Below are 27,195 nucleotides of genomic sequence, written 5' to 3'. Positions count from 1 at the left end.
GACCGGTTCCTGCTCTAACTCCACGTCGCTCCCATCGGGCGTGACAGCTGGCTCCTGGATTCGGGTGGACCGGCGAATAGGCGACTGCCTATCCCCCGACTGTAATTGCTCCTTGGAGGGCACCTCTGGACCCTGACCTAGGGCGGCCAGTTTATATATACTACACATAATTAATTATCAACATAAATATAAATATGTAAACGGTAGCTAATTCGAGCGGCGATTTAAACAAACGAATTTAAAAAACTTTAAAATTATTATACTTTAATTATTATTTTATTTCATCATATTGCTACGAAATTGGCCAAACTCCAAATATGTAAATTCGTAACTTGGATCAGAATTGATTTCGTCCCGAAAATCGTCTTCTAGCACAAGTACGCACACATATACACGTTCTCGTCTATTGTTTTTAATCACACAAGCAAGCAAATTCTATTTTTTTTTCTATTTTGCACCAAAAGAGTGGCTACATGTGATAACCAATGTATGGCCGTTACGCGTCTTGTGTGTGTGTGAAATATTTTCTTCAATTTTAACGCGAGATAAAAGGCGTTCTACGTTATTGCTAATTCGAGTAACGATTTTAACAAATACTTTATTTTATAGTTATACTTACTAAGTTTTATTCGTCAACGTGGCAACATGGCTCAACAAACTTGCGCTTCGTCTATGTCTCTGGAAACTGTATGCTTAATCTAACCTCTCTACTGGAGGTGGGCGCGGGCCGGGCTTTTTTTTGTGGCCCGCGGGAGTTACCGGTTCCAACCGGCACACAGACCCTCCAGCAAAGCCACCCCGGCTTACCCTGGAATTGGTACAAAGCAACCAAAATGTAAACACTGGGTTGAATTAGGCCACCCAACGACCGTCCAGCGAACGGTAATAGGAGAACTAACCCACTCAAGAATAGGCAACACAGCACTTCACATTTTCGGCCACCCGACTCACGCACTCAAGAGTCTGCGACGCAGCATTTATGGATTACACTTACACATGTAGTATTTAAGGCACTATGTATTTCCCATTTTCTCTTCTCAGCGGAGGTCTCATTGTGACCGCCGCTGAAATAAAGAATCAGATCAGTTTTGTCATCGAACAAGAATCAACGTCTTCTCTCTAAAACAAAACTCGGAACTTCGGGCAACTAACACCAAACCCCCACCAGCAAAACTACCTTAAGGACTTCGCATCCTTAATCATAACTGGAGCAGCCGACGACTACGAACTGGGATGGGTCGCTTCATAATGATGTTATTGTAAGCATACAAATACACTAATTGATGGTTATCTGTGAGTAGTATAATTTTGTTTTAAATTTAAATATCTGAGTATAAAGAATACTAAAGAAAATAAGGTGCGACATGGAAAGCAAAAAAAGAAAGAGAGCAAGTAAAGTATCGTTTTGGTGTTGTGATAAAAGTGATATCTGTGCAGTGGTAAAAAATTATTTGGCAAAAAAAAAAAATATTTGACAAAAAAGAAAATTTGGTGATATTATACACAAACTAAAAAGAAAAGAATAATAAATAAATAAAGATAAATAATAAAATTGTAAAGAATACGAAATAATTTAATATTGGCCAAATGATTTTTGATATCCACAGTGCATGTGTCACTTAGCTTGAGTGAAAATTTTTTTTTTTTTTTTTTGCATTTGTGCTGATCGGGAAAATTAATTGGAAACGCGTCTGCAGTCTCATCGCGATTCTGCAGAGTGCGGCCAATTTGTTTTCGTTGTGTCATAAAGAGAAAAGTAAAGAAAATAGAGATAGGTCAGGAATAGCCTCTGCAGTCCCATCGTGTGTTCTGCAGAGCGCTGTAAAATGTACGTTATTTATGAAGTAATAAAGAAAAGGAAGACACAAAGAGAGGTTAAAAAAGAAAAAAAGAAATGTGTGGTGAAACAGCCTCGGCAGTCCTATCGTGTGTTCTGCGGAGTGCTGCAAATTTAGTTTCATCAATGAATTAGTTCAAAGAAAAAAAAAAAAAAACAAAGGAATATAAAGAGAAAAATTAAAAATATTGCTGAAACAACTCAGCAGTCCCATCGTGTGTTCTGCAGATTGCAATATTTTTCTTTTAGTGTCAATCAATGAATAAAAAGAGAAAGAAAATGTAGAAGAAAAGTTAAAAATATTGGTAAAATAAATCTGCAGTCCCATCGTGTGTTCTGTAGATTATCGCAATATTTTTCTTTTCGTGTAATGAATAAATAAAAAAAAAGAAAAGAGAAAATAAAGAAATATCAAAGATAAATACATAGAGTTAGCTCCTGCAAGCCCCATCGCGTGTTCTGCAGAGGGTTGCTCAAAGTGTTAGGGGTACTTGCAAAAAGAGCCGTGCATTCCCATGTCGTAGCATTTTAGGAAGGAACTTCCAACAGTATAAAAATAGACTGAATATTTTTAATAAATTGTGCTCATTATGTTTTCTTTTAAATAAAAAAAAAAGAAAAAAGAAAATGTTGACCAGTCCAAGAAAATACAAATATTCGCTAGCGTGTCTTAAGTAGTTACAATTACGAATTTTATACCTTCAAAGGTAAAAATCAAGAACACAACACATTTATATATATATGGTACACACATTGTTCCACTTCCCATTAATGAATCTAAGTTTTTAATTGTACCTAATTAAATGGCCTATTTTAATGCTAAGGATGTATATTATTTTTCCGAATTATGCATCAAAGTCTACAAATATTATATTTGCGAAAATACAATGTCTATCAAAGAGGATGCCAAAGCCGAATGTCTCAGTAGCATCCTTACGATGGAGACGGTAAATTGTAAAACAAAAGATATAGGTAATCAAGAAATAATAACTGAAATAGAACCAGCACACATTTTAATATTAAATACACAAAACACTATTATTGAATCTAATTGTACCACAAAGATATCCGTAAAGGGCTCCGCTTTAGTAACGTTCGAAAATTGTAAAGTATTCATAAACCAAATTCCTTATGACAAGGAACTATCATTATATGAAAAGAAGATAGATGCCCATATCCTAATCATAAAAAATATAAATTTCACCGAGAGTACAGAAGACATTAACTTACACAAATTTTATTTAAGATCCATTCACGCCACTAACTCGATCATTTATTGGAAAAAATTCACAACAACAAACCTGGGAGCATTATACATATTACTAATAGTTGGAGTGGCGACGACAACATGCCTCATCTACACAAGGAGGAGGGTGGAATTTACTACAATAGCAGAGCCAGTTTTCGTGACGACGACTCCTTCGTTGTGGCCGTCACTTAAATCCGGGAGGGGAGGATGTACCGGTTCCAACCGGCACACAGACCCTCCAGCAAAGCCACCCCGGCTTACCCTGGAATTGGTACAAAGCAACCAAAATGTAAACACTGGGTTGAATTAGGCCACCCAACGACCGTCCAGCGAACGGCCGTTGCCAGCAGCGGAGAAATGTTTAAAGTACATTTCAACAGGAAACCACTACTCCTCCGGACTGGGTAATAGGAGCACGACATCAGCAAAGAACTAACCCACTCAAGAATAGGCAACACAGCACTTCACATTTTCGGCCACCCGACTCACGCACTCAAGAGTCTGCGACGCAGCATTTATGGATTACACTTACACATGTAGTATTTAAGGCACTATGTATTTCCTATTTTCTCTTCTCAGCGGAGGTCTCATTGTGACCACCGCTGAAATAAAGAATCAGATCAGTTTTGTCATCGAACAAGAATCAACGTCTTCTCTCTAAAACAAAACTCGGAAGTTCGGGCAACTAACACCAAACCCTCAATACCAGCAAAACTACCTCAAGGACTTCGCATCCTTAATCATAACTCGGGCCTTTGCCAAAGAAATCGTGCTCGGGCCTCAAAGTCGTGTTTCGTGCGGGGTTCGTTCGGGCCCGGGCCTAAGAAAAAAGCCCGCAGGCCCGAAAGCCCGAAATCAGGCCCGAATGCCCAAAAACAGAACCAAAAGTTGAACCTGTTTGTCACAATCTAACTTGTTAAAACGAATTTTTCACAATCGATAGTTTTCAGTTTTTTAGATGCTTATCGCATTTTGCCCATCACTTTTGCTACCGAATTGCACATTACTTATAAAAGATATCTGTGAAGTGAAAGCAACGTCGCGACAAGAAATAAAAAATTCAATTGATATTAAAAGTGATAAAACAAAATTAATTCCAAACAACAAAGGTCGCAGGAATGTGTGGCAAACATTCGACTTAATCGAATTCATCAAAGAAATAGTTGATTTTGTATGCGCCGCGAGTGCAAGCACGTGTTTGCATATTCATCTAAACAGGGAACAGGCACGCTCGCCCGACATAGATGTGTTTTGGCGGCAAATGAAAATGCCAACCAACCTAAAATTGATTCGCTTTCATTATTTGCCAAAAAAACGGTGCCTAATCGTGTGATGAAAAATCTGGAGAGAAAATAGCTCGCATTGGTTGCAAATCTACATTTGTTTTCCGTAACCGAAGGTTAGTACAACAAAACTATTCAGATGTTGTGAATGATTCATTTTTTCAATTGGCAAGCAATGACTTTCGCGAGTATGGCCAAGCGCTTTTGGATATTGGATCACAGTATGGCAAACAGGAATTCGCTGATTTAGTCACATCGCGCACAGCGTTGTCATGTATTATGGAAGAGTACAGTTTGGATTCTAATATCGATAAAAGTTTAAAAGTAAAAAAAGATTATCTTGTGCATGACATAATTTAAAGCTGGCTATGGATGACATATTTGAAAAAAATCCTCTTCCTCCAATTAGGTCTTCAATAGAATGTTGCAAGATTCTTGTAAAATATTTTAAACATTCGCATTTGAATAACAAACTGTCTAGGACGTTAAAGCAAGAAATGCGTATGCGTTGGAACTCGGTGTTTATTATGTTAGACAGCATTAAATCAGTCAAAGAAGAAATTAAAGTATTTTTATTAGAAAGAGATGAGCTCAATCGAATATCCGGACTAGATTTTTCATTGCTCGACAGCTTATTGCACTAGCGAACCTTCAACGGATAATAGTTTGCAATTATGCAATCTAGTCGACGACTGATAATGTAGCGATTTTCGATTGAATGTATTTTATTTAGTAATTTATTATAATAATCAATAATTTCAAAAAGTTTCGGTACCGATTGGGAAACCATCATAAACACCCTATTTAAAAGCTGTCAACCAAGCAAACCTTTGGAGGATATAAGCGATTGTTTTCATTACCATGTGGGTTTTGGCACATCTGATGTTTTCAGACATCGAAAAATTACCAAATATATATTGCTGAAACCAGCAGCAACTACTGTACTGTACTGTACAGTACAGAAAAATCTTTGAAAATCCATAAACATTTTTGACAAGTTTCGGTTGCGAATACGAGCGTATCCTGCTGGTATAGCAAACTCTAGGAATTACAAGTTTATATAAAGGAGGAGAAAGCAGTCCAAGAGGCATTAGACCTACTATATAATAAAAGATCAGTCAAGAGTTAGCAGCACTCCGTGATATGAGGCTTTTAAATGCTTCGAAAATAATGGTCTTTACATCCGAGACAAGTATTAACCGCTGGATTTAAAAAGCTCAGCACAGGCTGTTGTGATACTTACAATAACAGAGCTACTATGCAATACGATTTGGACCAATAAACAAGCTATGCCGCAGAAAACTTGTAACCTGCGAGAAATGGCGTTAGCATTCGTTAAGTTCATAACCCGCGACAAGTCATTTGATAAAATCACATTATCAAATTATAATTTCTTTGCTACCAGATACCCGTTACGCAGCAAGTTGGTAGAAAGTGCCAAGAATAAACTATAGCATACAAATTACATTCAAAAGTGTGTTCGTGACAGCTTTAAACGACTTGTAGGCACTAGAACGGTCGTGCTTAAAATGTTTTTAGTATTTCGAAGAAAACGGTAAAAAAAAAGAAAAATAAATAAAAAAAACACCAACAAAATTTTATTAATTATTCCTGGTTGGGAATATAAATAATGTAATCCCTGAGAGATTATGTAATCCCATGCAGTCCGTGAATGCTAGTGAAGTGCTCCGTGAATCCTAGTGTAGAACTAGGATGATTACGAAGGCTTCTGGTCTAGAGATTCAGATAGCGTGATAATAAGAAGATAACGGCGAATCGCCGGAGTTTCGATTTATGAGCTTGTGCTCTAGATTGAAACAGTGGTCAAAGAAAACTAAAAACTTATCCAACTGTACTAGAGCTAAGTGCTGACATTGGGAAAAACATCATATCTCACTATACCGGCAACCAATGGGTATCTAATAAATCTAACCCCTAATTTCGTTTATGCTGAATCTGCATATAAAGATTCTATGGTGATCCAATAATCACCCAAGACTTGTTCCGATTAAAGTTTACTCATTAATTGTCTTAAATACTCCCCCCCTAGAAGTATGACCGTCCTCGGTCATCTGGAACGTGTCAATCGTGCGTCTCGTCTCCTCCTCAGTACCAATACGAGTAGAATAGAGCAGCTAATGAGGACGATGGATCCCACTCCGACCGCGAACCAGATGTCGGTAGTTCCAGCCGCTTTCACCTCCTCCTTTAGAGAAGTGGCATGCTTAGTCTTGGATCGTGGTCGATGATCTTTAATCATCAGCTGATGGCTGCAGCCTGCGCAATGTTTTCCTCATCGCTTCACGTTGGTTAGAGTATTTGGTGGTGCCGTGAAATCCACTCGCTGGAACATAATCAGATGTGAGCCGTTAGTAGCTATTTCGGGGCCGTCGTCAGTGCTGACTTTAGCTGGTTGATTATTATTACTCCGTCGTCTACCAAAGCAGGCCTCGATTCAAGTATCGTGGTGTTAGTACACAATCGGTGACTGCCAGGACGTCGTTGTTGTATTCCGCTAATATGTTCCCCGTTAGTTGCAGCACGATGTGTTGGTGTGATACAGGCAAAATTGTGACCTTTCTACAAGTGGCTTTAATATTGGGATATGCAATTATCAAATGGATAATACTATGGAACTGGAAGACTCTAATATTAGATGCTTCTATTAGGCTTATAACGAGGATTTGTAATCAATTAGTACAAACTTCAAATCATAATGGTTAAAAATGGCATGGCTAATGATATTGGCTTAAGCCAGTGTGACGGTAAGCATTAAATTTTGAATTTCGGTTATTAACATTCTTTTTCGAGCCAACACTATCTCAAGTGAGGAGTGTTAATCATATTATTTTTTTTGCTTGAATGATTTTGTTAATGAATTTTTTCGTTAATTCATTAATTTTATTTTGCGTTTCTGTATTAATGACTACCTGCCTATTATTGAACTCTATTAACCTGGATTCCGACATTTTTAACATTTCTAAATCGGAGGCATCAGATGCGCCCGCTTTTAGCTTAAGTGCGGTGCCCAGAAAGTTTAGGCTCCTGGCGACAATAAACTTTTTATATAGTCGGTATCGGCATATACTGGAGAGAGGCATATAAAAAGTTACGAAATGTGTATGGTGATGAAGCCTTAAAAGCAAGACAGTGTCAAAATTGGTTTCGCAAATTGCGTTCTGGAGATTTTTCACTTAAAGATGAGCCATGTTCAGGTCGGCCAAATGAAGTTGATGATGACCAAATCAAATCATTAATCGAATTGGATCGTCATGTATTTGAGCGTGAGATAAGAGAGAAGTAAAATATACCAAAATCAACCGTTCATTATCACATAAAAAGTCTTGGACTGGTGAAAAAGCTTGATATTTGGGCACCATATGTATTGAAAGAAGTTCATTTCAAAAACCGAATCAACGCTTGTGATATGCACCTTAAACGCAATGAATTCGATCCGTTTTTAAAACTCATAACTGGAGATGAAAAATGGATTGTTTACAACAACGTTAGTTAAAATGATCATGGTCCAAGCATGGTGAACCAGCTCAAACCATTTCAAAAGCTTATATCCCCCAAAAGAAGGTTACGCTGTCTGTTTGGTGGGATTGGAAGGGTGTCGTATATTTTGAGCTACTTCCAAGGAACCAAACAATTAATTCGGATGTTTACTGTCTACAATTAGACAAATTGAATACAGCCATCAAGGAGAAGCGACCAGAATTGGTCAATCGTAAAGGTGTCATATTCCACCAGGACAACGCTAGACCGCACACATCTTTGGTCACTCGCCAAAAACTGAGTGAGCTTAGCAGGGAACTTTTGATGCATCCACCATATCGCCCTGACCTTGCACCATCAGACTACCATTTATTTCGATCTTTGCAGAACTCCTTAAATGGTAAAACTTTCGGCAATGATGAGGCTATAAAATCGCACTTGGTTCAGTTTTTTGCAGATAAAGGCCAGAAGTTCTATATGCGTGGAATACTATATTTGCCAAGAAGATGCCAAAAGGTTATCGAACAAAATGGCAATTATATATTTGATTGAAGTTCATTCTAAGTTTTATTAAAAATGCATTTAATTTCTTTTAAAAAATCCGCAATTACTTTTTGGGCAACCCATATCTTTTCTGAGTCTGCTTTGGTTTCGTTTGATGTAGCAATAAAACCCAAAACTTCAACACGTTCTTTGAAGAGTTTGGTTATTTCAGGTGGCACAGACATTTAAGTACTGTCAATGTGTATGACGCAGTCAGCAGCATTTTCGGAGAAAATTATTACGACGGCCTACGTTTGTAGGCGTAACAAATTTTCCCGATTTGTTCGCATCAATCGCCGTTTTAAAGATGCTTCCTGCATTCTTCTAAGGGAAAGACGGCAGAATTCATACTTTCCTCCGCTTATGGAGAAGACCGTTTTTGATCTGTTGATCAGTCCTTTCAAGCCAGCTTTTGTTTGGCGCATAAAGGATTTCATCTCGTTCGCAGCCTTTAGGCAAGTATCACAACAGTATTTTACATTTGGGCCCTTAGCTTGGTCATCGCTTGTTCTGCCGCTAAAACCAGCGGACTTAGCCAACAAGTCATTTTTGGCCTCTCAGGTTTTATAAGAAGGCGGCAATTATTTTAAAAGCAGACAGCATTAGTACCCATATTTTTTTTAAATCGGGCACCTGTACAACAACACAAAATCAAAGCTTGCAAGCAAGCCGCAAGAGAGCAGTCTGCACGCTTAGAACTATATATTTTGTGTGAGAGCGGGACGAGACATAGGGTGCACAGTGGAGTTTATGTGCAAGTTATCCAACCCTTAAACATAGCACTCTAGCTTATAAACAAATTTTAAATTCCAACCTATGCAGCATTTCCTTTGTCTTTGTTTTTGTCATTGCCTTTGCCAGTAAGATAAATAACCAAAATTAAAGTAAACACAGCTTCCGCTTGGAGACCAAGCCATGATCAACTTATTGCGCTTCAATCAAACTGCATCAGTCAGTAAATTTCAATTCCACTATGCAGTGAAATAATTTCAGCATAAAGAGCTTTTATTCTAAACATAATTGCAAAATCCATTTCGATTTGGAAACGCCTTTCCCTAAATCAATTGTTGTAAAGTATTGGCATTTCCCTAACTTGCCTAAAATTTCGGGAAGTTATCGTTTAAAGTTACTTAATTTAAATTTCGATAGTCTACAACCAACCTGAATTTTGGTTTTCCAGATCAGACCCTTTTTTTTTGGGAACAATCTATAGTGGAATGCAATAGTCCAATAGCATTTCCTCAATTTCCTCATACTCAATATGAGTAGGGTCTTTTGTATACTGGGTTTTCATGGACTGTGTTTGTTTTGTGACGTATTAAAGCTTGTAAAAGTTAGGTCTTCTTCTTCTACGCTTGCCTATTTCCGATCGAACTATCGCCTGGAATTGCACGATAAATTCGTCGTTTCACTTAACTCGTGTTAAGTGTGAAGCGTTTTGAAAGCTTCTCGAAGCGCTTCGATTTGTTCCAGCAGAGTTCAGATTGAGAGAGTTCGTCTCTCCGATCGCTCTGTAGAGCGACGAGCGTAAAGATAATACTGTATGCAAACGTTTATTTAGATAAATGAGAAAATAAAAGTGCAAGAGGAAAACAATAATTGTTGTACGTTAATCTTAACTATTACAATTGGCTTTATATAATGCTGCCGACTCTGAGGCCCGACAATTTGTTTATCGTGAACTTGAAGATTAAAAAAATTTGAGTTCATCATGTTTATTGATGATCCAGTCTCGAGTATACATTGGTGTCTGTGATTGTTGAACATGATCTCTATGTACTGATGAGGCTGGAATTGGAAAATTTTCGGAGTAGCAAACTTTGCTTACGTCTCGTTTTGTTTATACTGTAATTGCTCATCTTGAAACTGTTCATTGATCTCGATGTCTTGGTCAGCTATGTTATGATAATCAAACTCGTGTTGATGGTGACTTTCTGCATACGTGTTTGTCAGGGGGTGAGCGTTGAATATTATTTTTTATTGTGCTTGTGTGTAATTTTAACTATTTAGTTGCTTTCTAAGTCTAACTTATCAATAATAATAGTTGACTTATCTTCTAATTCTTTACAAAATTGTACAATACAAAAGTCGCAAAAGTTCGTCCAGGGGGGTTAAAGTGGACCACTCGTTGTGAAATCATAGTTGGCAGACCTTCTCGGCATCTCCAATGACTTTCAGTTCTATGGATCCAAAATTTACTGCTATCTGCAGAGTATCGCTTGTTGGGCTAGGCTAAGCAGATATTCAATTCGTCTGATAAACGAACTAAGGCTGCACGGCTCTAGAGGACTGCAGCACTTGGCGTATTTGTCGAAGAAGTTGGGATAATGCCATCTTAGTTTTATTTGATTATAAAACGTTTTTAGATATATAACGGTCAGTCTTGTATTTGTTTAAGCGGGTTACTGATATTTTTCCCAGACTGTTACAGTATGTCGAGGGTTATGTCTTATGTCAAACTGTGCACTTTGATATTTTATTTTCTACCTTAGTCGCGTTTACACTTTGCGAAGCGGACGATTAATTAAGGTATATAATAAGTACACACAGGTTCTTGGGGAGGATACCGATTGAGTCACTTTTATTGCAAAAAATACCGACATACTTTGTTGAGGTAAATTCGCAAGCACAATCTCAATGATAACTACGTCATTCAGGTAACCTTTTCGCTTGGGTTTCAAAGGACTACGAATTTACTTGGACTTTCTTTTCGGTATCCTACCGGCCGCACATATGGAATATTTAGGTATTTAATGTCATAAAAAAATATACATTTTATTACTTCAAGCGCTGATTCTAAAAACAAGAAAGAATGCTATAGTCGAGTTCCCCGACTATCAGATACCCTTTACTCAGCTAGTGTGAATGCGAACGCGAAATTCCATAATTTTTCTGGGATATCGATAGATATTGGGAAATAAAATGAGCAAAAAAATTAAAACTTGATCCAAAGTGTGGGCGTGACCGTTTCGGCGGCTTTAGGGCGTTAGAGTGGGCGTGGCAAAAAGTTTTTTTTATGCTAATAAAATTGTTGGGTCATGCAGCCGCCAAAACTGTGCAGTAGACTAATCTCATACTCTTTAATATTGTAAGCCGATAGTGCCATAGTGCAAACCGCTGTTCTCTCACGCATTTATCTGTACGGCGCTCATTCCTTGATCTTTTTGTTATCTACCTACGTTAAGCTTGGGCGCTGCATTTCGGCTGTCTGTCCCGCCAATTGCCTTTTCTTCGTGTTTCGAAAAAGACTAAGCTTGTGCATTCGATATAGCTCTTTGTCGGCCCTAGCTGCCGTAAACAATTCGCAAAATAAACAGTGTCGTAATATAAACAAACTTTCTTCGGTTTTTTATTATTCGCAAAAGCTATTGAAAAAGCTCAATAGCTAAACATTGGTGACCCCGACGTGATAGTGTTAATTTGCATGCATTAATTAATGCACTTATCCCGTTTATAAATAAATATAAATACATTAAATCGCAATCGGTTGGACAAGTGAGTGGTGATTTCGGTGATAGTGGCTGTGTTTAAGCGAGCTAGCATTGCATATATACATACATTGCTACATATATCGTTACGTGCATTGACTCCGCTTGCATTTTCGGCATTTATTTTGTGCTCATCTTCCCGCTGAACCGAATTAAAGGCGATTTGTTGCTATGCCCGCTGAAAGTGAAAAAAACAGGGTGACCTTTTTAAAGCGCAAAGCCAATGCGCTGTTCAGCAGGTTACAGAGGCTACAAACGTCGCTGTCTAATGAGACGCTAAGCGGATACGACGAGCTGGAGCAGATTGATGAGCTGCAAGGTGCCTTCAATGTTCTGTATACAGAACTGGAGGAATTGGATTTCGACGAAATTGGCAGTGAAATGCGCGAGTCTTTTGATGAATTCATAGCCAAACGCAATGTGCATTTCGCGCCGCACTCAACGCTTGCGGAAGGTGTTGTGCCCCACCAGTGTAGTGGTCCTCAAAAGCAGCCGCGGCCGAGGCCGATGCCGTTGCCGCCTGTGCAGCTGCCAACGTTTGGCGGAGGCTACGCAAACTGGACTGATTTTTACTCCGTGTTCACGAGCATAATCGACAGCCGTCCGGACCTCTCCAACATTGAGAAATTTCAACATCTGCGGTCATGTTTGAGGGATTCAGCGCTGGAAACTATCCGATCATTGGAGATTTCAAACAGCAATTACGAAGCGGCTTTAGAGTTGCTTCAAAAAAGGTTTGATAATCGGCGTCTCGTTTTTCAGGCGCATATCACCGAGATTCTGGGTTTAAAGGTAGTACGGAATGGTTCAGTGGCATCGCTTCGGGAATTGTCGGACAAGTTTAACGCTCACATTCGTGCGTTGAAGGGTTTGGGCACCACTGAGCAAATCGCTGGCTGCATCATAGTGCAAGTGCTGCTGCAAAAGCTGTATGCGGCGAGCCAAGCTAAGTGGGAGGAGCGCCTGGAGGATCCGTTCTTTGCCAACCTTATTCCGTCGTGGGAATCGATGGCTGCATTCCTGGAGCAGCGATGTAGGACTTTGGAGGCCGTGGATTGCGCCATGGCAACCTATGCGCCAAGCGTTCAGGTGGGCAGAAATCGTTCGGCGCTAGTTGCTACCACCCAAAATTCTCTTGGTTGCATGCTTTGCCATAGTGCAGAGCATGCCATATATTATTGCCCGCAATTTACAGACTTAGCGCCAGTAGATCGTCTGCGCGAGGCAAAGAGACTAGCACTTTGCCTAAATTGCCTAAAGGCAGGTCATCAGCTACGGCAATGCAGCTCGAGCCGCTGCCGCACCTGTGGAATCAGGCATCATACGCTGTTCCATCTGGATGGTCCGCCTTCCTCGCAGCCACATGTTCCGGTGTCTCCAAGCTCCCACACTGAGACTTCTGCCCAGCTTTCGACTTCTTCTACTCTAATTGCCCAGGATCTCGGTAGTGACCTTGTGCTGCTAGCCACTGCAACTGTTCTAGTGCAGAATCGATCGGTACTGTTCGTTCCCTGCAGGGCCTTGTTAGATTCAGGCTCTCAACTGCACTTGGTCACCTCTCGTTTTGCAAATCAACTGCAACTTAAAAGGTCGAGGTCGTCCGGCTCCGTCACTGGAATCGGGGATTCCAATTTCGCGACTGATGGATTATCGGCAGGAATTGCGATTCGGTCTGTCACTTCGGACTTCTCAACGAGCATAACAGCAGTTATCGCTCCCAATATCACGGATCGCCAGCCAAGTTCTAATGTGGACATTGGGGACTGGAAGATTCCAGAAAACCTGCAGCTCGCCGAACCGGAATTTCATAAAGCTCAGCGTGTTGACATGTTAATAGGTGTTCAAGTTACGGGGTTTGGACTGTCACCCGCTCGCCGCTCCCTCTTACGCTCTCCACTCCCTCATACGCTCTCCCGCTCTTCACCACAGAGTCTCCGAGGAGTCTCCGCTGCGCTTGGGAGAACCCAACGCATTAGAATAAGCTTTAGTGTGTAAAAACTACCCACGATCAATAAAACATACGCCCGGTCGCGCCCGCGCTATTTCTACAAGTCTTCAAGTGTTTTTTCGAGTGTTCTATTTTCAGCAAACTAGGAATTTTCCAGGACCAGCAAACCCCATAATCCTAACAATAGGAGCTAGCCTGTTTTATGAGCTGCTGTGCGTAGGTCAGATAAAGTTGTTGCCAGGACTGCCCCTGCTTCAAAAAACTCGTCTGGGCTGGGTTGTGTCTGGAGGCTGCGCGCGCCCTTGCGGTAGCGCCTTAATAGCTTCACGCGTTCCTTCTTCAGCCAGCTAAACAAAAATAATGAAAAAATATCCATATCCGTTTTAGGCGGTTTTAGGGCGTTAGAGAGGGCGTGGCAAAAAGTTTTTTGGCAAATCGATAGAAATTGACAAAACAAAAATTTTTCAAAAATTTGGCTGTTTTGGGCGGTTTGGAGAGTTAGGGTGGGCGTGGCAAAATTTCTTTTTTCAAATCAATAGAAATTTACAAGATTAATACAAGTGTGAAAATATATCTAATAGAGTAGCAGTTGCAACTTGGATCAACAAACTTGCGCAGTGTTTTTGTCACTAAAATATGTATTCTGAATCTCAACCTTCTAGCTTTTACAGTTTCTGAGATCTCGAAGTTCATAAGGACAGACGGACATGGCTAGATCGACTCGGCTTTTCATCCTGATGAATAATATATATACTTTATATAGTCGGAAACGCTCCTTCTGCCTGTTTCATACATTTCATGGAATCTATTATACGCTTTTACTCTACGAGTAAGGGGTATAATTAATATCATGTTATAGCAATACATTTACATTTACATTTTTGTTAGCGATAACAAAGCTTTCCATTATTTAAGGGTTTGTGTCTTGACTATGAGTCTTCTGAAGAGTGGAGTGGCTTTTCAAAAGATCGGCTTAAGTTTTTCATATGGAGAATAAATATGTAACTTTTGAAAATTATAATTATCTTTTTCACATTATACCTACCTATTTACTATAGTTATAAAATACCCTCGCCTGTCGTTATGGATATACGAATTGAAACTGAATAAATTGTCTGATATGGAAAAAAGCAACACTGAAGCTAGATAGTCGAAAGTCATGCATCGAATGGGAGAAGAGAAATTAAGCATTTGTCTGATGTGTTTTTTTGGGATCGCCAACACATCTTGATTTGGAATGGGGAGATTATGTATGGTCGGGTGAGCAACAACTGAGATTCAATATCTGCTTAGTAAAACTACACGGTTCGTTCCGCGCGTGTTTTTTTTATTTAAGATTAATAAACTTCCGAGCGAGTAGGTTAAGGAACCCACCTTCTAACGAGTACCAGAACCTGGGACTATCCTTGAATATACACCATATCAGCTCTTGTGGCAAGATCACTATTACCATTGCAGGTTGTATTCTACAAATTTAAAAAATACATTTATTAGGGAGTTCCAGACGCAAAGGGAAACAAAATTATGTTGTATCAGTTTATCAGCATCCACGCCGTTTACCAATATGTGATCATAAAACAGTTGACGATTAAGTTAAAGAGTGGCTTGCTGAGAAGATCATTCAGCCGAGTACCTCTGAGTAAGTGTCGCCCGTAGTTTTGTTATCGAAGAAAAATGGAAAGAAGATACTATGCTGCGACTAGCGAAAGTTAAACGTAAAGATTATCAGGACAACTTTCCGATGGCTCACAAGAGATCATTCACTACTTTGGATCTAACAAATGGATTCTTCCACGTTCCGATCGAACCGGGCTCTCGAGAGAATACATCATTTGGGCCCAATCTGGACAGTTTAATTTCCTTTATGTTCTGTTTGGCAAGTTTATGGCAGTTCTAATGGAGCTCATTGCCACCAACTTTGTCGTTGTGTACATGGACGACGTAATAATACTTAATCAGGACATAGAAGAAGGAATTGCAAAGTTAAAGGAGGTTATAGTGACGTAGAATTCGCACATTCTTATAGAATAATCACATAGAAAAAATATAGATGTAAGAGAAAATAATGAATTCAACAGAAATGAAGAAACATAAAATTCATTAAGAAAATAAAGATCAAACGATGAAGTAAACAGAATGAAAGAAACATAAAATAAATATATATACGGTCACACCACACCTCGCCAAACCGCTATATAAAGCGGACCACAGACCTTTCTCGGGTCGTCATTTAAAATGCCAAGCAAAGAACTCGATACTTGATAGACCTCCGATTCTGCGAAGAGTAGTAGTTGTGCACAAAACAAAAAGATGGGCACTTGAAGAGGATTTCCTTACAATAGATTTCTAGTAGTAGCCACATAGAGGAGGTTGTAAATGTACCTACCCTTGTCTATACATACACACCTACAGACCTGTATAAGAAGGTCCTGCAATTATTATATCAATTACTCCTCAGTCTTCCTCGGGAACGAAATATTTTGTTAGCCCGACATCACGCCCATCTCAATCTTTCTTGTTCCTTGAATCGGCTTACGTTTCACAGTGGCTTCTGTTTTAATAATACTTACAATTAACGTAAACGTTAAAACGCTTGCTAACTGAAGGAGGTATTCCATTAGATGCGATGCAATTGTATTCTCCCATATCGGAACGGTGCACATTTGTTAAGACCAGCCTTTCTCCTTCCACCGACTTAAGACCTGCAAGGTTCAAATTATTTTAATTTTTTAAAATTAATTACGTAGTTTTTAACAACACTAATAACAATAAATATAAAGAGGGAATGCTAAAGTCAACAACCCCGACTAACAGATACCCGTTACTTAGCTAGTGAAAATGCGAACGGGAAATTTCATAATCTTTCTGGGATATCTTTACAATTGTTCAAAAGTGTGGGCGAGGCAGGGTTGGGCGATTTGCGGGAATAATTTCGATAGAAATTGACAAGACTAATAAAAATATGATAAAATATCACGTTTTGAAAAAGTGTGGGCGTGGCAGTTTTGTGCCGCTTGTGGGCGAAAGAGTGGCCGTGGCAGCATGGGTCAACAAACTTGCGCTATGTCTATGTCTCTGAAAACTGTATGCTTAATCTCAACTCTCTAGCTTTTAAAGTTCCTGAGATCTCGACGGACGGACAGGCAGACGCACATGGCCAGATCGACTCGGCTATTGATCCTGATCAAGAATATATTTACCTTATATATATAACGCTACCTTCCGCCTGTTACATACTTTCTAACGAAACTAGTATACCCCTTTACTCTACAGCCAATGAGTTTAAAAAAGTATTTTTTTTATATCTCACGAAAATAACCACCGTTTTGTGTCGAAACTTTGGAAACTTTAATAGTACAAAGTGGAATAAAAAATAAATAACAGATCGGAAATATATATAATGTATATTTTATATAGAATTTAACATTTGACATTTCTGAGTTATATTTTCATCTTCTCCTCTAATGAGTTCTTAAAAACTAACCAACTCATTTTGAGAACATATTATTAATAGATGTCATGCTCATAATTCGTACTTCATATCTAATATGCACCGCATGAGCTTCCTTAACAGCTTATTCCTGAGATCCTTGTCGCCTGAACCTTACCTTATGGACCTCAACCTCGTTAGCATTCCATAGAGATTATTATTATAAGTGGATCATAGAACTTGGATATTGACGACGATGGGTTGATGTACGGTCGGTATTTGAAAAAAATTAAATAGAAGTTGATATGAAGCTGGGTCCCAGGGGAATCACATAGAGATTCGATGCACGATAGCTTGAATCCCGTGATTGCGCAAAAATATCGACTGCCTTTTCAGAAATAATGGAATATTCTCCGACGCCAGAAAAAGAGGTTTGAAATCTTCTATGATTTCAGTTGACTAGCTAAGCAAGAAACTATAAAGTTTAGCTGAGAGGCTGAATCTAAAATTGCTCGGTAAGGCATAAGTGCTCAAATTCTGTTTCTTACGTAAATTAAGCAGTTGAACAAGTAATAGATCGGAAATACTATTTTTTGTGGTGCTTTTTTGAGCGGTGCTTCATGCGACAATATCTGCAGTAAGTCGACTTTCATTACTTCAAACTATGCCCCTTGCACACATAATTAAGGCAAAGTTGTAAAGTTATTGAAGACTTGAACTCAAATTTAAAAATCGAGAACAGTATGCAATCACAGAACCTCTGAAGATCCCTTCTCGAAACTTTTAAAGCCAAATATTGCCTGAATGTGCAAAACATTATTATTAAATCGATTAATCAGGAAATTCATAGCCTTTTTATAATTGACATTCGAGGGTTCTAGAGAGCCCTTACGGTTTTTAGTGCCACGCCGCCTAAACTCGACCGTAGGTATTCTAATTTTGTAATATCAATTCATTCATTCATCATTATATGCATTATATACTAAAAGTTGGGAGAAAGTCCTACTAATCAGAATTGCATCCATGAAAACGATCAATTTCGAGATTTGGCAAACGAGGCTTCATAGCTCGAAAAGATATATCATCATTAATAGTAATGTCTATATATGTTGATATCCAATTTTAAGGACTTTAAGGACCACTTGCGCCAGTAAGTCAGCTTCATCAATCCGATTAACCGAATCAGCGCTTAAATAAAACTTCATCAAGCTCATCTGCCGCAAAATAGATTAGCTCGCTCCACTTCATTTGAGGATTCGTTTTGAGACCGAATCACGTTTTCCGTATAATATGTTTTTATGTTCGTGTGTTGCAGAGTTGCAGACTCCGATAAAAACTGCGATAACGTCGGGATCACCAAGTGTTTATGAGGAATGATAAGAACGCAAGCATAGGTTATTTTAATATAGTGATGTATGCGAAAAACAAAGAATTAAAATAATAAATAAATAAGTGAAAAATAAAATCAAACAATATTTAGTATAATAAGTAAGAAAGATACAAACTAAGATTCATAAAGACATACCGAAGACAATGGTTAACTAAAGAAAATAAGAACAAATATATAAATTAACTTAAAAACAGCAACAACAACATCAGCAAAATGACAAACGTTCCACCCCTGTCGTATATAAAAGAGACCCAAGTTGCCTAACAGAATGGTAATGCGAAAAAATGTTACGGTGATCCGCACACGATATACACATTTGTGAGCCGTATTCTTTTATACTGTCCCTTAATTTTGTTTTGTTAAGATTATTCAAATCTACTACAGAAACCCAAAAGCAAAATATCTCTGATAAGTCATAAACGGCCTTTCATCAGAATACTAACCAGACTTTTAACAACATCAGAGGATATTCGTACATTATAACTCACCAGAGCAGGTTACATTGAAACTAAAAATTTGACTGAATGATACCAGTTATACACAGTTAACATGATATCCCAGAACATTTTTGTTTTACCAACCCAGAGTCTAATGCAACAATAAGCTACAGCGATCTTTGCAATGACAATTTGAACTTATTGAAGGCAAATCCGCTGTCTCAACTGTGACTCTGACAAAACAAAAATTCAGAATTGTAGTAGACTACCGAAAATTAAATCACAGTTACAAGCATGGAGCACATTTTAGGAAAATTACGCATATGCAACTTCTTTACAACTAGCAAAGGGTTTCCACCAGATGGCAATGTATCCACATTCAGTTTCAAAGACAGCTACTAAGCACGGTAATTATGAATACTTACGCGTGCCATTCGGTTTAAAAAACGCAGCAGTCACTTTTTAACGGTGCATGAATTATATCATGAAATCACTAAATAATAAAACTTTATACAACATAAGCAAACTTCACTTAACTACATTCAAAATCACTCATACATCATCAGCAAAAAAACAAATGAAATAGACAAACCTAAAACATATCTAGAATTTTAACACTGAAAGGTAACACAGCTGGACTAGACAGAATGAACTATGCTATGATAAAAAACCTAGACAAAACAAGAGAAAATGCTATGGTCGAGTTCCCCGACTATTAGATCCCCGTTATTCAGCTAGTGTGAATGCGAACGAGAATTTTAAAAATATATAAAATTCTATCATTTTATCTATCTATTCTATTAAATCGATAAAAATTTATAAGACCAATAAAAGTATGAAAAAATGTCGAAAAATGGTTCAAAACGGTGGGTGTTCACACTATAACTTGTGGGTACACTTAATGAGTTCAATTCGGGTGTTTGAATCTAACTGACTCGCTGCTGCGAGGGCTTCGCCTTTTATTCATTCTTACATAGGTTCTTATCATCTAATTATATCATGCAGCGCTTGTAAGACGCCACAGTCTGCGTTGGTAAATCCAGCTGAGTTTGATTCTTAAATCTATGTCTGAGGCCTATGACCGCGCTAATCACCTCCCGCGTGGTCATATCTCTTAACACTTCGGCAATAGGCCGCTGCAATCGTACTTATCTGTAGTTGCCACTTATGCTGTACCGTGACATGTTTATTGCAGCCCATAAATATAACATATTTATAGTTTGCCTACCTATCATGTCTAAACACATATTTAGACACAAGCATTGCCCCGTAGTTGACATCCATATTGGTCTTAGAACTGTGTTGTATAACAGCTCCTTGTAGTCCAAACTTAGTGGAGAGCCACTAAGCCAGTGAAACCTACTGACTTCCAGCTTCAAATGAGTTTTCTTGGCTTCAATGTGCTTACACCAAGATAATCTTCTGTCGAGATGAACTCCGACTCCGAGTTGGCACGTGTAATATTTTTTTGCCGCTTTCGTTTAAAAACCTGAAGGTTTTAACCTGAAGCTTAGTATCTAGAATTGTTCCTCTTCTTAGAGGTATAACTTGAAAATTATTATTTCCGATAAGCTAAACTATTTTATTAACCAATGCGTTCGTAGTAATCTCTCGGATGTATATTGGTGCAGGCTTTGGTTTTTGAGATACATTATCTGTCGTTTTATTAGCTTCCTCGATTGCGTTTTCTGCTAGCAGTGCAAACATGTTTTTATTGTTAGTAGTAGTAGTTTTTGTTTCGCTACCACAATTTATTTTGGCTCTAATACCTGTTGTGCGTTGCGGACTCTGTTTACGAATTACAAAAACGTAGCGATCCATACCAGTCTGCATGACCGAATTCGGGCGGTCACTTATATTGCTCTTTGACTCACATAAATCGGTAATTGTAGCTGTTAGTTGTTTTGTTTGCAATGCAAAAGCCGGTGAGGCCGTTGACTGAATCGTTTGAGTTGAAGAGACTGTTGCGGTTGTTGTTGTTATCGATGCGATTGCAGTTTTGAGAGAGGCAACTGCTGGTAGTTACTGCAGTTAGGCTTAAGAGAGTAGGCTTCCCTACAATGGTTAACGGAGTAAGTGTGTAATTTGTTGTTGGTTGCGGCCTTGGAAAACTCACTCTTTGCTTCAAGATTTTGGAACTGTGCTTGACAACGACGGAGAGCAAGAGTGCGTTCTCTGGTCTTGGGAGGACTTGAGCGTTTCCATAGAAACGAAAGAGAAAGACGCGTTGTTTTTGATTGAAGCGAGCCGACGCTCGTCTTCACGTTGCGTTGCTCACGAATTTCGTTTTGCATTTTAATTTCACTGATTTTGTGATTTATTTATTAGTTGATTATACATTATTTGAAGATCAGCACGAAACACCTCTGCACTCGCTGAATGCATTTTCTAACTAACCTTATATTTTACGCCAAAAGTCAATATCTGCTTTAATGTGGGCACAATGTATATGTCTAAATCTTCCGTCCTTTGGTCGTAGATCACAGCTAGATAAACTTTTCCCACAATGTCTTGTCTGTTGCCATCGTCTGCGCTCACTTTTAATGAAGTTTTTTGAAATAGAATGTTTTCTATTAAAAAGTGCTGAGCCAACCTGCCACCTATGCAACTAACAGCCGCCCCTGAGTCCTACAGCCCTTTTACAGGACGGTGAAGCAACTGTACCGCCAAAAATGGGACGAGCTGTACCGGTGGTGGCTGACAATATAAATGTGGTTGTTGGTGGTATTTGCGCCCTTGCCAAGCACGACCTATACCAACTCCGGAATGCCTAATGGCCTAATTCATAAGGCGCTTTCCATCTTTTGCACTCCAATAAAATCTGATCAGCCTAACTGAGCCTTAATCTCTGACCAATAACTTACCCTCTGCTGGCCACGCTGCCGCCAGTGACCAAGAAGGGAGATCGCTGCTTTGGGAAGAAGCACTATGTAATTCCAGATCTTGGCGCGATATACAGATCCACTAACTTGACATTAAATTTCACTGTAATTTAAATTTATTTGTATCTTTGTGGCCAGGCTGTAAGCAAGCTAAAAGGAAGCTAAAAGCTAATAAGCTTTTTTATTAGATGTTTTTGAGCAATTAAAATACCAGGTTTTTGTATAGCGATTTCGTACGATAAGTTTTATTGGTGTAGCGAACAAGAACTCCATCGATACGATAAGTACGAAAGCGATTGATAATGAGTGACTTAACTGCAGAGCGAAAAAAGCAGAAGGCTAGGCCAAAGGTGCAAGTACGAGAGAGAGTACAAGAGAGAGAGAGAGCTCGTGAGAGAGGGGAGCTTAGATAACGAAGGAATGCTGTACAGCTGAGGTGCCACCAGTGCACCTTTACAATGCATTGTAAAGGTCGAAGAAATAATGTTAATGAGATGCAACAATTTCCGCGCAAAGCTACGAGAGTTAAAGTTAACCAAAACAGGTAAAAAAAAGCGATCTACAGGATAGACTCCTTACTCAATTTAGTATTCTGGACGCAGACGATAACAGCTATTTATTCATTTTCGAAAATGTTCAGATTAGGGCTTTTTGGGTCACGGCGTTACTGGTTTCAGATCTTTCAAAACATGTGTGGAACATTTTTGAAAGGCAGGTTTCCAGTTTGATTTAGAGAAACGTGCATCGGTACAAAGTCTCCATAATACCGTACACACAACCAGTTACTTTTTTCAAATGTTCAAGTGTGTCCTCCTCCTTAAGAAAGTTGTATACAGTTTTTCGACCGATGCTCATCTGAAATATCCATTGATATAAAAAGGCGTTTCAGACCATATAGAGTGATCTGGTCATGTCCGTCAGTCTGTCTGTCCGTATGAAGGTCGAGATCCCAGGAAATAAAAGCTAGAAGGTTGAGATTCAGCATACAGATTCTAGACACATAGACGCACCAATGTTCCCACGCCTACTCGAACTGCCGCAAATCGCACAAATCTGTTACACCTACGCTTTTGAAAAACGTGTTGATATTTTTTCTTGTAAATTTCTATCGACTTGCAAAATAAAACCAAAAAAAAAAACACGCCCACATTTTTGAACCATTTTTTGATGTTTTTTACAAAATTTTAGTCTTGTATATCTCTATCGAATTGCAAAAAAATTATTTTTGCCACGCCCGCTCTAACACCCTAAAACCGACCAAACTGCCACGCGCACATTTTTGAAAATTTGTTCGATATATTTTTATAATTTTATTAGCCCACAATTTGGAACAATTTTTAAATTTTTTTCTCATTTTATTTCCCAATATCTATCGATATCCCAGAAAAATTATGAAATTTCCCCTTCGCATTTACACTAGCTGAGTAACGGGTATCTGATAGTCGGGAACTCAACTATGGCATTCTCTCTTGTTTTGTTTGCCATTGCGTCTGAAACAAAATAATCTACAAAGCTTTCTTCGTTTAGGTTGACAGTAGTGTTTCTTCTTTCCTTAGCGCAAATTGATCTAACTTGTTTGGAATAAATCAATAGTTATAAATGACTCCGCTCTACATTCAAATGATTGCATCCGGGTAAATATTTCAATGTGAATAAATACCACTGACTGCACACGAGAATAGAGAGCGGGAGCTAAAGATTCAACTTCATCTAAATAGCTGTTATATCGTTCATGAAATGAAAATGAACGATATCAATGAACGAATGAATCAAGATTTTTTTTATATTTTGATCTGGTTTTATATTGTTATAAGTCTTGTAAAATTTTATCGGTATACCAAAAAACTCTTTAACCCTCTTCTCACACAACATCTATCTATATCACAGAGAAATTACGAAATTTTGCTGAGTAACGGGTATGTGATAGTCGGAGAACTCGACTATAGCATTCTCTCTTGTTTGTCTATGCGTCTGGAACTCCCTTCACGAAATACTCTATTAAGCTTTCTTCGTCTAGGCTTAGCTATTTCCATCAATACGTACAAATAAATATTCATGTAACGCATTCTTCTAACTCCTGTATGCAATGATTTACCTTCTAAATATTTCAGTGTAAATAAGGACCACAGACTGCACAAAAGAAGCGGGGCTACAGATTCAACGTCTAAACTAGATTTTTTCTTTTAAAAGAAAATAAATATTTGCAATAAATTTGAAATCAATGACGACAATATATACAGATGCCACATAAATGATCCGAAAATATAAGAATACTTGACATATGACTTCATTTACAACACATTTTTTATTCAAGGTTTTTCTGTTAATGTTGCCAAAATAATAACTTCGTACTTCAATATAAATTGTACACAAAATTCGAGTTCTATGGCACCCCGAATACTTATTAACAAACTGAAAAACAATGTAACGTCTGTGTAATAGTCGACGCATTGGACTATAGCATTTCTTCTTTCTTTATATGTAAAACGTAGCATAATAACCTGTTTTATCTCTACCGTCCGTGCGTAGTATTATTTCCTTTCCCGCCTCACGCCGCCACAGTACTTTTGGTCTTGGAACGCCTGTCACACTGCACAAAAGTGAAATACTTCCACCCTCTTGACAGACGCCTTCCTCTGGATTATGTTCTGGGTGGTTTAAAATATCTGGAGGTACAACAACATCTAAATATCCCGACTGCAAAACAAAGAAAATGAAAAGTATTAGATAAAAAAATGTTATATTACGGTAGTCCACGTGGTGACGAAACGCACCAGGAGGTAGTGGAATTGCGAATACCATATGTAGACGGTAAAAAAAAATGGTCTTTTTGTTATCTAATTACACTTCAATACAAACAAGCATACCACGACTTAAAAAATATAGTATGGGTCTGGAAAAAGACCAATTAAAATTATGCAAAAGCAAAAGTTTATAAAATGGGAGCTGTAAGAAGGAAAAGCTGGTAAATTGCGCATTGCATTTTTGTATGATCACAATAATATGTTAAACAAATCTGTTTAAAACAAGAGTTTGAAGGAAATCACGTAGGTTAGCATAATCACAAAACCCTAATGACATCACAATCTTAAATACTTTAGCAGACTAATTATTTGAATTAACCTGCTGAATGTATCTTTCAGAAGTGCGTTTGTTTGATTGAGTAATGTTTTTGTTAATTTTTATAACGGTATGCTAAGATGCACTTACAAGGCTCTTCATAGGATCTGTATTTACTTGGCACATATAACTTCCGGAGTCGTTTATCTGTACACGAGATATATGGAGTTTCCAAGTATTATGGCCGTTATGTGTTACAGATAATCTTGGATTTAGTGAGACCATGTGAGTGTGTATACCAAGTATGGCCTTTGAATCAGATTTTATCCATGCAACCTGAAATTATTAAAAAAAAAGGAATGAATCGTTTTCCATACCATAATTAATCCCATTACTCGTTGAGTAAAAGAGTACACTAGATTCGTTGAAAAGTATGTAACAGCCAGAAGGTTCCGACTATATAAAGTAATAAAAAAAGTATATATTCTTGATCAGGATCATAAGCCGAGTCGACCTGGCCATGCTCGTCTGGCCGTCCGTCCGTCTGTCTCACTATAAAAGCTAGAAGGTGGTGATTAAGCATACAGATTCTAGACAAAAGTAAGCAGCGCAAGTTGGTTGACCCATGTGGCCACGCCCACAATTTATTGTAAATTTCTATCGATTTGCCAAAAATCTTTTTGCCACGCCCACAATATTTAAATTTTTCCTCATTTTGTTTACCAATATCTATCGATATCCCAGAAAACTTATAAATTTTGCGTTCGCATTCACACTAGCTAAGGTATCTGATAGGGTATCTGATAGTCGGGGAACTACCCTATAGCACTCTCGCTTGTTATTTTTTCTGGTGCTATGCGGTTGGTATGGTTTGCATGGCCGTTTTATGGAGTGCTTAGTACACCTAAAGACACTAGAATAACAAGATGCGTAACGGCCATACATTGGTTTGGCAATATGCAGTCACTTTTTTGGTGACGGCCAAAATTGCTCTTTGTCCGCTCGCTTACACTGAGAGCGTAAGAAATCTAAAAATAGAAATTGCTTGCTTCTGTGAGTAAAAACAATAGACGAGAACGTGTATATGTGTGCGTACTTGTGCTAGAAGACGATTTTCGGGCCGAAATCAACTTATCCACGTCGTCTTCCTGGCCATGCCTTTGCAATACTGCGACCGACAACTTCTCCTCAAGCCAAGCCTTATGTCTCCTTCTGGACGGTATTAGGGTTTCGTGACCGGCGCTCCTGATTTCGGCCCCGACTTGCATGAGGAAATTCATCCCAACACCAATGCATCCACTACTTCAGGTAGTATCAAGAGGCTCATGTAGCCGAGGCTCATGTCTGTTGCCAAATTCGGCTTCTACTTCGAGCTGTGTACTGATTTCGATGCATCAGCTATTAGCAGTTCTTCTTCTCAGTAGTAGTAGTTCTTCTCTTACGAAGCTTGCTGTTGCCCCGATGACGATCGTGTACTTGTATGTGTTCCCACCAATCGTCACCGCTGCAGACAACTGCTGCTCCTCTTCGATTAATTTTACAGTTAGTTTGGAGAGGTGGCACCTCGCGACAGACTTCCTTCGGATTAGCAACATGGGTTTGGTTTTGACACAAGTTGCCTTCGGGTGTCATTTCGTTGTGTCTCTGGGCAGCGACTGGCGGCCTCCATAGGGTTGTGTTCTGTCGCCTGAACTGGATCGGCTTAGGTTGAGCGACCGTGTGAGCTTTAAAGCAATAGGACGCGAGTGATTCTTTTGTTATTTGTGCAGTAGTTTAAACAAATATACAAAGTGTTTTGCATTTTTCGTCTTTGTGTTTTGTTTACTTTCCCTTTTTGTGCGTTGTTTGCAGTGGTGTTTGGTGTTGTTTTTTGCATGCACATAAACTGCACTTTTCGCTCTCACTTTCTCTCTCTCTTTCGTTCTCCCACACAAAATCTAAATTTCTCAGATTGCAGACTGCTCTCGTGCGGTTCTTTTAACAGCTCGCCTGAAAGTTTTGGTCTTGTGTTTTCGTGCACAGTGGTCTGATTTCAGTTAAACATGGAAACCATAAATGTTGTCTGCTTTTATAAAAATTGTTGCCAGGTTAAAAAACCTTTTTTTTTTTTTTTTTTTTTTTTTAAATGGTCATTCTATTTATTAAGGTTT

At 38.6% G+C, this 27,195-nt stretch overlaps 1 protein-coding gene across 15 annotated transcripts in view; it reads right to left on the bottom strand.

Annotated features, from left to right (window-relative positions):
- The window catches only part of LOC116800539 (lachesin), a 371,289-nt gene that overhangs the window by 232,306 nt on the left and 111,788 nt on the right, over positions 1-27,195 (bottom strand). For all 15 annotated transcript variants that reach the window (XM_032716080.1, XM_032716056.1, XM_032716059.1 and 12 more), the window contains 3 exons: positions 25,196-25,381; positions 24,487-24,682; positions 16,417-16,548 (listed from right to left, as the gene is read on the bottom strand). In XM_032716080.1, coding sequence (XP_032571971.1) covers positions 16,417-16,548; positions 24,487-24,682; positions 25,196-25,381 — 514 coding nt within the window. The remainder of the gene's footprint in view (positions 1-16,416; positions 16,549-24,486; positions 24,683-25,195; positions 25,382-27,195) is intronic.

The sequence above is a fragment of the Drosophila sechellia genome, chromosome 2L (assembly GCF_004382195.2).
Source record: "Drosophila sechellia strain sech25 chromosome 2L, ASM438219v1, whole genome shotgun sequence".
NCBI lineage: Eukaryota > Metazoa > Arthropoda > Insecta > Diptera > Drosophilidae > Drosophila > Drosophila sechellia.
The sequence above is the reverse complement of the archived record's forward strand: the minus strand, read 5'-3'. Positions and strand labels throughout refer to the sequence as shown.